The sequence below is a fragment of the Scomber japonicus genome, chromosome 21 (genome assembly GCF_027409825.1).
Source record: "Scomber japonicus isolate fScoJap1 chromosome 21, fScoJap1.pri, whole genome shotgun sequence".
In the NCBI taxonomy this organism is placed as follows: Eukaryota; Metazoa; Chordata; class Actinopteri; order Scombriformes; family Scombridae; genus Scomber; species Scomber japonicus.
Window position 1 is genome coordinate 18,442,677 of NC_070598.1, and position 15,964 is coordinate 18,458,640.

The 15,964-nt window shown below is 39.6% G+C and overlaps 1 protein-coding gene across 1 annotated transcript in view; it reads right to left on the reverse strand.

Annotated features, from left to right (window-relative positions):
- ntng1a (netrin g1a) overlaps nucleotides 1-15,964 on the reverse strand; it is a 99,498-nt gene that overhangs the window by 28,596 nt on the left and 54,938 nt on the right. Inside the window, exon 3 of the mRNA XM_053342390.1 lies at nucleotides 2,242-2,414. Coding sequence (XP_053198365.1) covers nucleotides 2,242-2,414 — 173 coding nt within the window. The remainder of the gene's footprint in view (nucleotides 1-2,241; nucleotides 2,415-15,964) is intronic.

Consider the following 15,964-nt stretch of genomic DNA (forward strand, 5'->3'; position numbering starts at 1 on the left):
ATGGTTAAGGTTTAAATATTCTTTACAGATGTGATCAGACTACGTCAAGTCATAATTAAATTACAAACACAGCAGATGACCTTTAAAAAAGCCTTCAGCAAACGTCTGAAGTGCAGGAAAGCTGTGTCTGCTCAAAGTGTGTTTGAGAAACTCTGAAAATCAGAAGTGATTAAAATAAAGATTCAATAAAAATAATTTTGCCTACTCACAAATGTTCACTGTGTTCATAACTTATGTTTAGTTATTTGTTATTGTTGTTTATTGTTTAAAGGCTATTTATCCTAATTTGCCTGTTGCTTTACTTTGTTTTCCTGATTCGAACACTGTAAGAGAAATATATAGACTACGTTATGATGTGATGTAATCTTTCAGCTTTAATAGTTACCTGAAGTTCATTATTGATGTTAACTTATTTATACATTGTTAAAATGCCTAATTTAGTCACTGATTGGGTGAAATTGCAACTTTAAATCACCCATAATAGCAGTGGTTATTTATTGTAATAATTGTCCATTTGGAATATTCAGGCTATGTTAGTAATTTAAATAACATGGGTTATCTCATTATGTGATGATTGTTGTTTTATAATAACACCACCCAAATATGCAAATATTTCCTTCTAATACCCATTTACAGTGTCATATTAGCCTGATTAACTGACGGCTATGCAAAGTGATCAGTATTCTTAAAGATGTTTCAATTATAAAACAGCAGGATTTAAACGCAGCTGATGATTAAACAAACTCCTGTTGTGACTTTATGCATTCCTTTATGAGGACAATGCTATAATACAACGACAGTAGAGTTCTTAGTTTTAGAAATGCGGTAGCTGGTTTTAGGAATATAGTGACCCCTGGTGGTTCTGGTGTTCAGGGGCGGGCCTTTGAGCATGATTTGTGACATCACAACTAGTTTGGAGCTAATCCTGGTCCAATATTCAACTTACACAAATGTGATGTGGAAACATAAAGCTTCCACTGCACAAACACTGAGAATGGACTTTACAGTGATGCAGGAGACATTTTGTGATCAGTTCAACTTTTCAAATGAATAGTATTTATGGGTTCTGGAGGGTGAAGGAGTAAGTGTCATTTTAATGATTTTAACTAGGTAATAAAACTTTTTGTGAATAAACCATAACAGATACAAACTGTTATACAAAGTAAAGTCTTTTAATAACGTCTTAAAGCACCTCAGGAGGGGATCTTTAAAAAATACATGGTAGTGCAATGCATTTGCAATACACTATCCATTACAGCTCTCACTTACTGCTGTTGAGCCACATGTTTCATCAAAGCAGAGCTTATCTCATGAGGTCTACAAGTCACTTGCCTTGTTGAATACCGTTTTAAAAAAACCTGAAATTGAAAAGTAAAGTGAACTTAAACCCTGATGCTGCACACTGTCTTTGTTAACATACAGAGAGAGAGAGAGAGAGAGAGAGAGAGTCTTTTCAGGCAAAGCTCTGCCTTCATGATGTGGGTGTTTTGTAAAGAGTTAGGAGATGGTAACTAAGACTGAAGTCACACCCGGGGCACCTGATCCTGCTGCTACAGCTGGTGCAGCTGCTGCTGGACACACTTTTCTTACACTTGTGTTGCCACGCAGGTCCGTTTGTCATATTTGACTGTGATGTTGCATGTGAAGTTTCATGACCAATGACTTCCCAAAACGGTACTTAGTTTTTCTCATGTTTTTACATAATTTTACAAATAGTTTGTCCTATTTCTGCTGCTGTTGAAAATTCAATTAAAATGTCTCTTAGTCTTATTGAGCTGAATTGAAACATGGGGCTACAGAGCAGGTAAGATTTCCTATTGATGCCATTTTTCACCAGTCCCAGTCTGGGTTTGGACACATTTGTTTACAAAATCAAAAAATTACCAAAGTTAGTCTCCTTCCTGTCTTTACTTCTCTGCATTTTGTCTCTTTGAAACACTGTTAATTGCTTCACATTGCTTTGAAACCTCACAACTCAATATCTCAGTGTTTTAATGGTGATTGCCAGGACTCTCAAAGATGAGATACTAGATGCTGCTAATTGGGATTCAACTTTTGCCAGCTGTCTGTGTTGATGCTTTTGTTATTCTGCTTGAGGAGAAGTCTCCGTAATTTAGCCCAGCGCTTGTATTCTTGTCTGCAGGACCTATACTGATACCTGCTCTGTCATGTGACTCATCCTTTTAATTAGTCAACATGTCTGTGGTGTGTGTGTGTGTGTGTGTGTGTGTGTGTACTCACAGATATTAGCCGTGCCCTTGGGGATAGGAAGGTAGGAACCAGCACTCCACGCTCGTCCCTGGTAATTCCTCTTACAGCGGCCACAGTCAGGCCCGGTGGTGTTGTGTTCACACTCGCAGCTCAACTTGTCTTTGTCATAGATGCAGCTGTTGGCGTGAAGGTTGCACTTGCACCTGTCAAATAGGGAAGGGGGTGTTCGGGTCGGGGGGGTCGAAAGAAGACAACCACGTCAACATGAGTGAATTTTCTAGCACTGAATGAAAAACATCGCTTTAATTCCGTTGGACAATGCAAAGGGCAGCGTGTCCTTCACTAGCGGTGGCATTGGAACACAGAACAGCGAGCTTCAAGAGGAACTAGTTCAAAGGAGGCAGACGATTCTATGAACAAATGTGGCATCATTATTTCCTCCCTTTTCTTGCTCTCCTCTCCACTCGGGAAGGTAGCTCAGTTTTAATTGTCCCACTGGAGAATGCATAATTGTAGTAAGGTCACAGTCGACGGGCGAGGAGGGATCAGGAGGGAGAGAGGGACAAAGGGTTGTGAGGGGAGACTGAGGAAAACAAGCCAAGTTAAATTGTGGAACAAGCACTGGGAGAATGAAGGCAGCCGGGCTTGTAACTCTGCAAGGCGATAAATAGCTCAGAGTTAGCCAGAGGGCGGCAAGGAGCAAAAGCACGGCTGCGCTCTCGTTGACAAATTAAAATGAGATGAGATCTCAGAATCATATTTTCAGTTTGGAAAGAGGGACTCCCTTAAGGTGCACTAAATCCTCACTCACATCCTGCTCAGCAGAACCTTCATTTAACAATAAACTCAGGAAATTCATTTTCTGCTATGGCTAGATGAGTATTTAGGGGGGTATCAGTTAAATTAATTTATGATCCTCATGCAGCATAAAGCACTCTGTAGAATATAGGCAACTTCTGGCATTCATTTCAACAACTCAATTTTTTAAGAACTTTGCAATAGAGAGCAACATCCAGTCAATGAACATGTGACTGCTCTGCATTATTTCTACACAAAGATTATATGACAACATGTCTAAGCAGCAATGACTGATTGTCCAAATCAAAGAAATCTGGAATCTCGTTTTATAACAGACTGAGGCATCAGTAGACTACTTTATTGTAGACTTGCTACTTTGTCTACATAACAGAACTGTTAAAAATAATTAAGAGTCTTTATTCTTTCAATTCTATTTAGTTTGATAAAGCAGCACATTATCACTGTGATGAAAATGTAATCAATGAAACTTATTCAAAAGTAAAAACAAAGATGATGAGAGAAACAAACTAAATAAAGACTAGCAACAACCCTCAAAGATATAAAATCATACACTTCAATATTACAGTACTAAAGGATAGCAAACACCATTTTTCAAAAATGCATCTTTCAGAAACGTATCCATTGAACCCTTCTGTTGTCTTTGGGGCAGTTTTGACTGAAGAGGACAACAGGTATCATTTCAAAAACGAGGTACTGTATACTTTCATTTAAATGAGGCCTATTGACTTTAATTTTTAAAAAATTGTGTAAAACCTGTAGTAAGTCGTTGGTAGTTGGCTAAAAGGGTATAACACAGAATTGGGTGATAATTTTTTACCTTATGTTTCATAAACAGTCAAACCAGACCGGGTCAGTTGCATGGTAGACAGGAAGACAACAAGAGGGTTAAAAAATGTATGATTTTCAAAAGTACTCAGTAAACATGCTAGCAGATTGGCTCCCTAGCTGTGGTGCTAGCTTGGTTAACCTTTACGGTCACATGACCCTCAGCTTTTGAGTCGTAGTCTGTTAAGTCTCCTACCCCGATGCAATTCCTTTAGTTTCCATGTCTGTGGTTAAATCTTTAGTCACAGTGAATAAAGATGTGTTATGTTATGTAAGTTAAGTTATGTTCCTTTACATGCTACTATGGCCACCCCCTCGCTAGTAAGTGGTGTCTTAATACTAGAAAGTTTAGAGAAAAAGTGAGCTGGAAGCCCTCTCTCCTTGACATATAATGTTGAAATTCGATCCGACACACTCCCAAAACATCAGCGCGAGGATGCTTGATATTCAAAGATAACCTTATTGTTTCCAAGCCGTACCATGACTCACGATCCAGCGCCAACGCTGGCTGCAACTTCAAATAAAGAACTGCAAATCTGACTTCCAACGGGCATGACTCATTGAAGATTAATGGCACATGCAGTTGTGTTTGTTTATTTTAGGGAAAAATGCTGAGAGGCAGACAAAATAGCACTATTCAAGCCTGCGTCTTTACTCTGAAAGTGCCCTTTCATTCAGCTGTTTTTAAAAAAATACTGGGAGCCAGGTGAAAGGCGTCTCTCCGCTTAGTCCTCAGGCAGATAGAAGCAGACGGAGGGAAAGGTGTTGAGGAGGGAGATGACACAGATAGCCCTACAGTTGTGTTCGTTAACATCTTAGTGAGAAACTCCAGTGACAGCTGGCCTCTTTCACCCTGCCCACCCGCCCGTACTACAGCTTAGCCTGAACCCAGAAAAAAAGACAATAATTTAGAGGAAAAGCACAATCTTAAACCACTCACCGCTTCTTGACCTTGAAACTCAATGTATCTGCTGTTCATACGAAATTCGGGAGTGGTGTTCTGACTTCCAGGTTGGTAAAATACCTGCAATGTCTAAACTTTTAAACTATCAACATTTTAAATCCAGTCTTTTGTCTCTCTTCACTCTTATAAATGTGTAAACAATGTGCTTCTAATTTTTAGCAAGTGCACATTGTTGCTTTCACCTTGTTTGAATTAGAAACAATACCAGCAGCAGATGGCATCAGCTTGTAGCTATTACCATTCATTCTGTGAATAACCAAATGTAAAGCTTGCTTGCTTGTTTATGTAATAGACTGTTAAGTAAAAGAAACTCTATTGGATTTTCAATGAACTGTGTGTTTTTACAGTTTAACAGTACTCAGAATCTCCCAGTGAAACATTTCATACACATCATATCCAGTTTTTAAGCTCATCAGTGTAACAGTTTGGATTCAGGAAATATTTAGGTTAAGTAGCTAAAGAAATATAAGGTGTGGAAAAAGTAAGTAGGTTACACTTATTATTCAAAGTATCAGATAAATGTTGAAATGTCTTATGCTGTCACTCAAAACTGTAGTTTCTTCCTTCTCTCAACAAAAGGTGATTACACATCTCTAGAGAATCTTTGAGCAGAAGCTAAGCTATTTTCAGCTTTAGTTACAGATGTTTAAAGCTGAACTTAAATGGATTTAATGACAGACTTGAAAGGATTCAGATTTGATAAGAGGTTATTGAACCCAAGTGCTGACCAAAGCCAATATGATACAAACTGTTTGAGCCTGCTGTGGCGGTCATGAGCAACACCGGATTAGAGCATCAACGACTGTCTTAGCAATATCCAAGGGAGACTTACTGAGACTTTATGACAAAGTGGTTCAAACTGAGTTAAAAATCAAGAAAAGAGCAGCATTCCTACACAGCCCTGTTAAATGTGCTTCCTTTCCTTTTCTGTCCAAAAACACTCACTTGTCAGTGTGTATGTGTGTGTGTGGGTAAGGGATGTGGTGTGGACTGACTCCACACAGAGTCCTTTGTGATTTAACCTTCAGCTTCTTTTAACACGGCCAACATTTTAATCAGCATCCAGAAATGATAGCGCCGTCGGCATAATGATGGAGACCGCCAGTAAGGCCCGAAGGCTCTTATACCCAGCAGCGCTGTCGTGCTGCCAATCTGAAGCGGCTCCTGAATGTGGATACATCATGGGGAGGCTCCCTCACCACCTGCAACAGCTTCAGTGGAGTAAGCGCGTATTTAGCAGCATTTTAATAGCAAATTACCTCCAGGGTCCCTCATGCGTACAATGTAGTGTCTTCATATGCTATTGGGCCTGTTTCACTTTGAAAGCTCTGTGGCTTTTTCACCTGCTGACTCCTTTTTTACTCCTATCTTTTTCTTCATTTCTCTCTTCTCCATCCACCTATTAGCCCATCATTTTAAACTCCGCTCCAATATCTCTTATTAATAAATATTCATGGAGCTAAGGCATCTTTGTTTTTGTGTGGTGCTCTCAAAGTGATATTGCTCAAGGCATTATTGAGTGTGCCAGCCACCGCCTGTGAGCTAAAGGTCCTGATATGTATTCATAAAATTACCCATGAGGCTCAAATTGCTAGACTGGCAAAAAAAAAAGGAGAGAAGAAAAAAAAATGACTGGCTGGGGTTTTGATTCCATTCTGTCTGAAGGAATGCAGGAAACATATTCTTATATCTGACAAGAGTTTTAAGTTCTCCTTGAAATGTGGGGGACGAAATCTGGTTGGGCGCAAATTTATTATTTTTCTTTATCCTGGTGGAAATGTGAGCGGAGCCCGTTGAGACTTAGCTTACCTGAAGCAGTGTGTCTATGACCTCTGCAGTAATGGGATTCTCATTGAGACTGTGGGTGCAGACAACATATTGCGCCTTCCCACTGATGATGCCGATGACAGCAAACAAAAACAAGGCAACACAAAGCCCGGCTTCTCAGGAAAAATGCCATTTTTCCTTTCCATCGCTTCAGCCGTTATCTATATATATTTCCATTCAGCCAAGTTCATTCCCAACATGGCTCCTTTGTACTCATTGCTGCTTCAAAGCTAAAAGTATCAGCTGCTAATTAATAGTAATTATCCACAATCCAAGCCTACAACATCCCCAACGCGCAAAGCTGCTGATCCCAACAAATTGAGCAGACTAAACTCAACATGGTCCTTAAGTGGGTTAACTAAGTGAAGCAATTAAATTTCAATCTAACGCCCAGGTGTTTTCATATGCAAGCCAATTGGGTCAAACGCTTGGTTAATAAACTCCTTTTTTTAGCTCATGTCTGCATTCAGTGTCTGCTGTAAATGAGCGACAACACACCGGGGGTTGTGAGGGGGCGGGCAGTGGGGGGAGTAGGGGAAGTGGCATGAGACAGGCGGTTGAGAGAATACTCCAGCTTAATTATGTGTGATGAAAATGAAATAAAAACACAGGAGTGGCTTGTAAAAGGCCTTGAGATGTGTGTGCGCAGGTGATTTGTTGTCGGTGGAAAGGATAATTGCACAACGCTCGCACAGAAGGAAATTTACTGAACAATATATTTGTCCCACCTGATCTCCCCTAACACATGTGTATATATATATACACACACACACACACACACACACACACACACACACACACACACACACACACCTTTTTCGATATACACTGCAATGCTCTTCCCCACTGACACATACTGTAGCTTGCAGCTGGGTATTGGCTCAAAACACATCAGCCAGCCTGCTAACGTGTTACCTGCTAATTGCCTCTTCTAATCCCTCCCCCACCTTATCTCACAACCCCTGCTGGCCTGCAGTGCATTGTGGGAGAAGAAGTGAGATCTCAGCACAACCTCCCATGGGATGGACCTCAGCTCCCCAAACTCTTCATAATTATATCTTTCTTCCACATCCCTCCTTCTCCTCTCACTAGAAGGTAGGTACAGTATGTGGTTAGAGAAAAGTGGAGGCGGTGGGAAAAAATCTTGGCAGGTCCTATGTACTGCTCCTCTATACGTGACAATTTCTGGCTCAATTTGTTGACATGTGAAAATAAATAGAGAGCCACTGTATATAAAGACATTATAGACCTGGTCTGTTCATACGTTCAATGTGCAATCTACTTAAGAAGGCAGATAAGTGGAATAATGTAACATCAATAGTTCAATATAAAGCCTTACACAGACTTTTAGACAGTCATACTCTTGGGTATCTAGCAATCATACAAAAAACTAAATCTCCATCAATTTGGAAGTTCCACACTGTGGTTTAGTGAGGCAGAAAAACTCACTTGAAGTCACGGCACAAGCGAGACAGATACTAAGAACAGCCATGCCGTGCAGATGCGCTCTCTAATTTAGATTTTTAAACAGGTGCGCGGTCAGTCCTCCTCACCCTCAGTCCTGTTTTATTTATTTCAACAGCTGCCAAGCAAGAGACATACAGAAGGAAAAAGATGTTATTTGAGGCCAGACTGAGTAGCGATGGCAAACAAGTTTTTATTACAGTTTGTAAAGACGTGACGTACACAGACAAATGATTTACCGCAGAGCAGCTCAGTCTCAAAACTAAGCTACAGCCATAACTGCTTAACTGTACTGCACTGTACTGGCTGTGCTTGTATTTACAACAGTGAATTTACTCTGCAGGAAATGAGATATGCTTAAGTGGCCAATTAAGACTTGGAGAGGCACACACAACAGTGATCCAGCTACTATGGCGGCATGCTTAAAAAAACCCCCAACTGCATCACTTCAGATTATTTTAATGATTGTTTTGGCGAGCACATGAGTGATTCTTGTTTCCTGTTTTTTTAAGCTCCTCTCAAAATAAGTCATTATAAATCTAAAAAAAGAATCTTGACAGTTAATATTCATCTTAGTCTCATTACTAATGAGTATGTATAAGCAGCTACACAGGGCCAAGATAACATTTTAGAGTTTTTTTTTAAACACTGCAAACTCAGCTCATCTCCGGTTCCCCACTTTGAGGTGAATGTACCGCCTGCCTGCATCAATCCGTCCAAGCCATCCATCTATTGAATCCTCAGCATTACTAATGTATGCAGTTGGACATGCTATCCAAGCAGGAGTCAATGAAGAGGTCTTTACTGCCTGTGACATGCCAAGCTAGTTCAATAGAATCGACATGCTGGGCCTCACTGATACTGCTCTCTGCTAAAGACTATTGGCTGCGGACCCGCTGACAGAGAATTCATTGCAGAGGAGTGAGCCAGGCTCCATCGCCGGGACGACAGTTTCATACAGAATCGGGGCGAGGCAAAGCCAGGTGGAGAAGTGACATGAAGCGATCTTGTCATTTCATAAGCGACGTTGCTGATTGGAGCCCTTTGAAGGAAGTGACTCCCTGAAGATTGCTGCACATCGATCAGTTTGGGTCAGGAGCTTGTTCGCAGAATGTGAGAGGTTAGGCTGCGTTTGACCTCTCTCTCTCTGTGTGTGTGTGTGTGTTATAGAGTGTGTGTGTCTGCATTCGTCTGTATTGACAGAAACAGAGGGCATGTTCACTGCTGCAGCATCAAACATCTCCCTCATCCACAGCATCACATTTTCTCATTTATAATCTGATATTTTTGTACAAACAAGTACACATTTTGACTCAGTCTCAAGGATTGAATTATCCATTTTAAATCACTTGCAGCACAAAGGAGAGTGTGTCTTATATTTCAGATTTGTACAGAGAAACAGAGCAGCTTTAGTACTGGTGTCACAATTTGAGTCACAAGTGATTTAAAGGAAGAGCAGTGCAAAAACAAACCTACCCTAACCCTAACCCAGATATAATGATAAGCAGCAAATAATAAAAACAACTACCTCTTAATTGTCATTTACTATCTACTGCTATCATCCAGCACCCTCATCACAATCTGCTGTTGCCCCTTGCTAATGTCACCAGCCATTAAACTCTGGCAACCTTCTCCCTTGTTACCTAACACCGATATCTGGAGCAGACATTTCCCATGACTACGCCCACCAGAGGCCATCATCGAAAACCAGGGCAGGACCCAAAGAGCAGGTGTAATTACAGAAAATGTCGGCAGTTTTCCAGAAAGCAGATGGGGTTAATTCTTAGCCCTCTTAGTTCTCTTAGCATCTCGTTTCTGTCTTAAACCAAGGGCGCGGGTCAGCACTAACAGTGTTGAAATGAAAGAGACCCCGATAGACTAGGAGGGCAGCATTTCCGCTAAATTAAATGAGAGGCTGGAATCCTGATGATTAATGAGAACGGCATGAGATGGAAAGAATTTCTTGAAGGAAGGTGTACCGGTGTGTGTGTGTGTGTGTGTGTGTGTGAGAGAGAGAGAGCGACAGAGAGATCAAGATTTAAAGAGAGCACAGAGAGACGAACTGTGAAGAAGAACTGGGTTTGTGTGTGTTTACATCAGGGCTGTAGGTTTTGTGTGTTTTGTACATTTCAGGTCAGCATAGAGTAAACTCATTTTACTAAATATTTATGGCAGCTCTTAGGTGCTGAAGTGTGAGACCACATTTGTCTATATTTAATATGGAGCCACACCAAACTTTTGAGCTTCGTCCAAAAGACAAAAAGACTGAAAACTTCTTATTTTTTTGGAAGGTGTTCCTGTGCAAGACTGCAAAATATGGCAAGACATTATTAAAACTGATTTTTCATTGCAGATTGACTGCTGCAGCACAGGAGGAAAATGTGCAGCAATTTAACATTTGGAAAAAGTAGGTGTAAAACTGGTGGCATGGTTACGTGAGCACAGAAAGAAAGAAATAGAACCAGCGAAAAGGACAGATTTAGAAAAAAAACAGAGAAAAGAAGGGGAAAAGTAAGATTAGACAAACTGGGCACTCTTATGAACAATTTAGTACCAGCTACATGACAATGGAACCAAAACTATTGCAGCAGGTTAGAGGATGTGTACTCAGTACACTTTACGGGAGCTGTCCATTCAGCACCACACAGCTCAATACAAGCCAAATGACCAGCAATGCAATTAGAGCAGCATTTTTCATTTCACTGCGGTTTTTCACTGACCACGGTATTGTAAGGCTGCAGCTAATGATTATTTTAATCATCAATTCATTTGCTGACTATTTTCTTGATTAATTAATGAATTAATTGATCTATAAAATTTCAGAAAATAGTGAAAAATGCATATTACAATATCTTAAGCCCTATCCTACCTATCTCAAGTCTTGAGTTGATGCCATTAATTGCTTGTTATGGCCGACCATATTTTAAAAAGTATATTAAAAAAGAGAGGCAGCAAATCAACACTATTGAGTAGCAATATAGCAGAGAATTTGATTTTATTTAATAGCAAAAAAAGTTAAAAAATCAAAGAAATCCTTTTTTGTAATTCCAGGAAATCTATATAATATAAAAAAAACATATTTATTCATTTTTAAACCAATATTTCTATTTTCAAAATGAGCAGCCTTCTTCACAAAAACACTTCTGTCCAAATATGCACAGGACACATCTTAAGCAGAGGACAAGGTCTCATTTAGCAAAGGCCTGCAAAACGTTTATATTACACAAAACTACGCAGCCCTGGTGGTTATTTGTGGTCAGCACAGTAAATCAGCTGTACTGAAGTTTAGCCAGACCCTACCATTATAATCACCATCATTTCATCATCATCCCGTATCACCAGTGAGTCATCGTGCTCCAGTAAGTTATATTACCTTGCTGAAGGAGAAAAGGTCTGGAAAATTCAATACGGCACTTTCTTTGTTTGATTGTTATTCTTCTCCTCTTTTGTCAGTTGCAGCTCTATTGTATGCTCCTGTTCTGCTTGAAGGCTAAAGCACCGTCGGGTGGCCATACATAATGAGCGTCTGCATTCATTGGCCTCCGCAAAAGATAACTTGCTCAGAATCGCTTTTCATGACTCAATGAACCCATTATCAAGCAGTTTTTATTCATCACTCCCTGTCGTCTTCAGATCAGAATCAAATATCTCGCTTGGGGAGGTTCAGGATCTTACCACGTTTGTGCTGTCACTTTGCGCCCGTGTGTGTGTGTGTGTATTTGTGTGCGCACAAAGTGAATTTGACAAACCGAAACAGTATGATGACGCTGTCAACACTTCTCCCTCTGTCAGAAAAGCTGTATCTGCTCCAGCTTGTGACGGAAAATACTGCCATATGGTGTTTTCTTCACTCAAAAGGCTCTCTTCTCATAACGGCAATGCTGATATGGCTATCTCTGTCTGATGGGTGTCAGGAATTGGTGCACTTAAATACTATAAATTATTATTATGCACAACTCAAATATGAAATTATTTGTCCAACGACATAACTCATTCTAGAGTTTGTAAATTAATAGTCGTCCTTGCTGGACACACAATACATGTCTATTAGAATCATGATTGTTATTCATGGATTATTATTATGATTAATTATGATGATGATTTCAAGGACAGATTCTCACAGAGGATGGAGTTCGATGTGCTGAGGTGAGAAGCTGGAGTCTGGATCTTGTAATGATGAGTAAGTTGTCCGGCTCGGATTTGAAAAGTTCCGATTGGAGCAGTACTCTTGGTGTAGGCTCCCTCCTAGTTTTTAGTGTTAACCCATGAAATGAAATGTTGAGGTTTCACTTCCTATTGTTCCAAATTACACCTTCAAAAGAGCAAAAAGCAAGCATTGAACTGACATGGCAAAAAGAGCTTTCCTACCCTAATCCTTGTTGTTTGCAGTATGTGGTCTGGTGAGTGAGAAGTTTGGAAAACTTACTGATGTCTTCTTGGTCAGTATTCCTAGGGGGGTTGAGGAAAGAGCTGGTGTTGTTTGAGGGTTTGTACTGTCTGCATTTGAAGGGATGAGGAGACTTTCCCCTACATGGGAGAATAAGTTTTGTTTTGGGGGTTTTTTGCTGATACTTTCTGCTGATATTTACTGCTATACTTAGTCTTGAGGAAAATGTCTGGCACCAGCAACTCACTGACTTTGTTTAACATTTGATGCTAGACAGATAAATGACACTATGAGCACCGCAAGAGTCAACGAAACAGAAAAGTAGTTGGCCTGAAAACCAGAACACTGAGCTGAACGACGCTGCAAAGATCCATAGAGCTGAGAGGAACTGCGGAGTTAGGTGCTACTTCTCTTTTAAACTTGATGTTTTGTTACCACAGTTAATAAGTGAATATTTTTACAATTATTTTTTCAACAGACATACCGAACCTGAAACTGTTGATGTTCACACTTTGTTGAGTCTAGTCTAGTTGAGACTTTGTGTGACGGTGGTAATTTAACCACTATCAGTTGGAGTCGACAAATGTGTATTTTGACTTTGCTTACTGACTACTTTCCACACACTCTAAATCACAGTTGTTGTTGTTGTTGTATATGGCTACATATTTTTGGGGTTTTTTTCTTCCAATTTTCCACATTCCCCCTGTAAATTGTTCATACACCATGGTACAAAAACACATCACAAGTAAATCTGATTCCATAAATTTGTGTAGAAGTGCTATACTGCCTTTTCAAATCTGAATATTCAACTAAGTTCACATGCTTACAGTCAAACAGCACTGTTTAGACTTCAAGTAGAGCATGTTATGTTTCTCCAGATGTAATTCACTATGCAAGCATTACCACCATATCCCCCATTCTCTACTAGTTACCGAATCATCAGTGTGGTGGAGGGGGCTACAAGTGAAGGAGAGGTCAATGAGGGGATTAGTCATGAAACCCTGACAGGAGGGCCCATTATGAAGACGGCTGCAGTCGACAAAGACAGGGGGAAGACACGTTGAAAAAAGGCCTCTCCATTAATGAAATGGGTCACCACATGAATGTTGAATGTGCTCTGTCGACAGCGAGAAAGAGAAAAATGCCTCTGATATGGCTGCTTTCTGTGCCCATGACCCTCTTTCTTGCACAAAAGAGGAAATTGGCCATCCTAACTTAGAAGATAAAGAAGGCTTTATGAGGAATCAGATCGGGAAATGGCTCATCGCAGCTGTCAGATCGTCATGATTGTAACGTCACTTCATCATAAACAGTAATCATTTAGCTTGTATGGTGGCATTAATGTATGGATCATGACAGGAATGAAAGATGCTGGCTGCGTGATTTGTGTAATCTGTGTGTGCGTGTGTGTGTGTGTGTGTGAATTTGAGATTTAATTAATGCTAAACTAGAATTGGATTCATGGAAGAAAATGTGACCCATAGATATTGTCTGGTTTCAGATATGCCCACACACATGCAAGACCATGCACCCACAAACAGACACACACACACACACACACACACACGCCATAGTTGTGGACATACTGCATATGTTTCCACCACACCCTACACATAGCAGTGAAGTGTGAGCTGTCTCATCATGCTGGGCACATCAGCAGTGCAGACTTCCAGTCCAAGTCATAAATTCAATTTGTTGTGTGTGCTGGCTAGTAATAATGGTTAACCCATAGGGAAATAAATCAATGTACAAAGTATAAGATCTGCATTATGAGCAATGCAGCATTCTACATGCAATATTGTATGAGGTTGAGGTGAAAACTCCAGCTTCTGAAGTGAAAAATAAATGTTGCTTCATCCCTGAGAAAGGGAAAAAAAGGGAAACAGGAAAGGGATTTGTTGAGGCGTCACACCTCCTGTCCTCTGCTGATAAAATCTTCATGTCACTTGTAGCTTTGGTCCTCATATCTCTGGACTCGGTCGATACCTCTGGCCTGTGATAAATAGTGAGAGATTGGTTCGTACAGCTTCTGTGGGTTCAATGTCAGCCACGGGGCAGCTTATCACTTGATTTTACTTGTAAACAAAGCTTTCAGTGCACATGAGTTTAGTTCACAACTTAGCTCTTCTCTGCCATTAACACTATTCCCAGGGTTTGTGTTTTTCTTGTCTGTTGTCACTAAAAATACTGATCCTGGAAGCTTTCTTTATGAGAAGACACCACAGATGATAATACATTTTTATTTTTAACATATGACCTGATGACTTTAATTGATTCATTTTTGGTTATTACTATAATTAAAGGTGGTCAAGGGAGTTTCTCACCACTAGTAGTGCTGTGGAGCACTGTATTCATGAGGCTTCATGAGGTAACATAAGGTTTTGCATGATGTACTACATTCCATATGTTCCACCTGCCAGTTTTACACGGTTCTGCTCGATAACAGTTGGTGGCTGTGATGTACAAAGAAGCACAGCAGTGAACAGTGAAGAAACAGACAGCAAACAGCAAACTAGCTTGACAAGCAGACTTAAAATATTCAAAAAAATTGACTTCACTATGTTTGTTAGATCTCAAGGTTATACAATGTGCATTTTGGTAAGAAACATGGAACACAAACATAACTTTTGTTTTTCTATAAACTACAAGGATATATACTTTTTGTCAATGTCACAGGTTCTATCATTCTCACTGTTTATGATGTCAATCAATTTGAAAAAGTCCTAATGACTTCATATCATTGTTTTAAAAAAGTACTTTTTAAAAAATACCCATGCATGAATAAGTCCTCGAGTCATTTGGAAAGAGACAGAGACATTTTCATTTTACACAATATGCAAATTAACTCCATAATAATAATTTGTTTTTTCAGATAACTTTAATTACATAACTAATAATGTTTTGAGAAGTCAAGAAGACATTTTTATTTATAGCAAAAATGCACATTTCCATATTATACTGAGCAACTTTTTCTTAGTGAATAATATCACAGTTTTTTTATTTTAAAAACAATAAATAACAAATAATGTATAACTAAAACATTATGATGATGAAGAATATTTGCAAACTGAAACAAACTGAAAGAAACTGCTGTAGTTCAAATTGTGATGTTTTAACTAGCAGCTAATTTTGCGCGTGGAGAAATACTGCTATTATAATAAATACAAATAACTGTAATTAAAGATTGCATTCTCACCCCAGCAACCTGCTTCTAAAATCACCAGTAATTCTGATGCTATCTATCTCAAAAGCAAAGACTGTCACCTTCACCTGGGTGCCTTTCCTCATACAAACTACGCCTACAGGTTTCTATAGATAAATACTGCTCCTGCTGCAAACTTCATTCAGGTAGGAAAACAACACAGAGCAAACACTCTGCTGTTTGTGTAGTGAATATTAAAAAAAAAGAAAGAAAGGCACATCATGGGACTTATGAAAGTACAGTACAATAGGTTTAAGCTGGATTG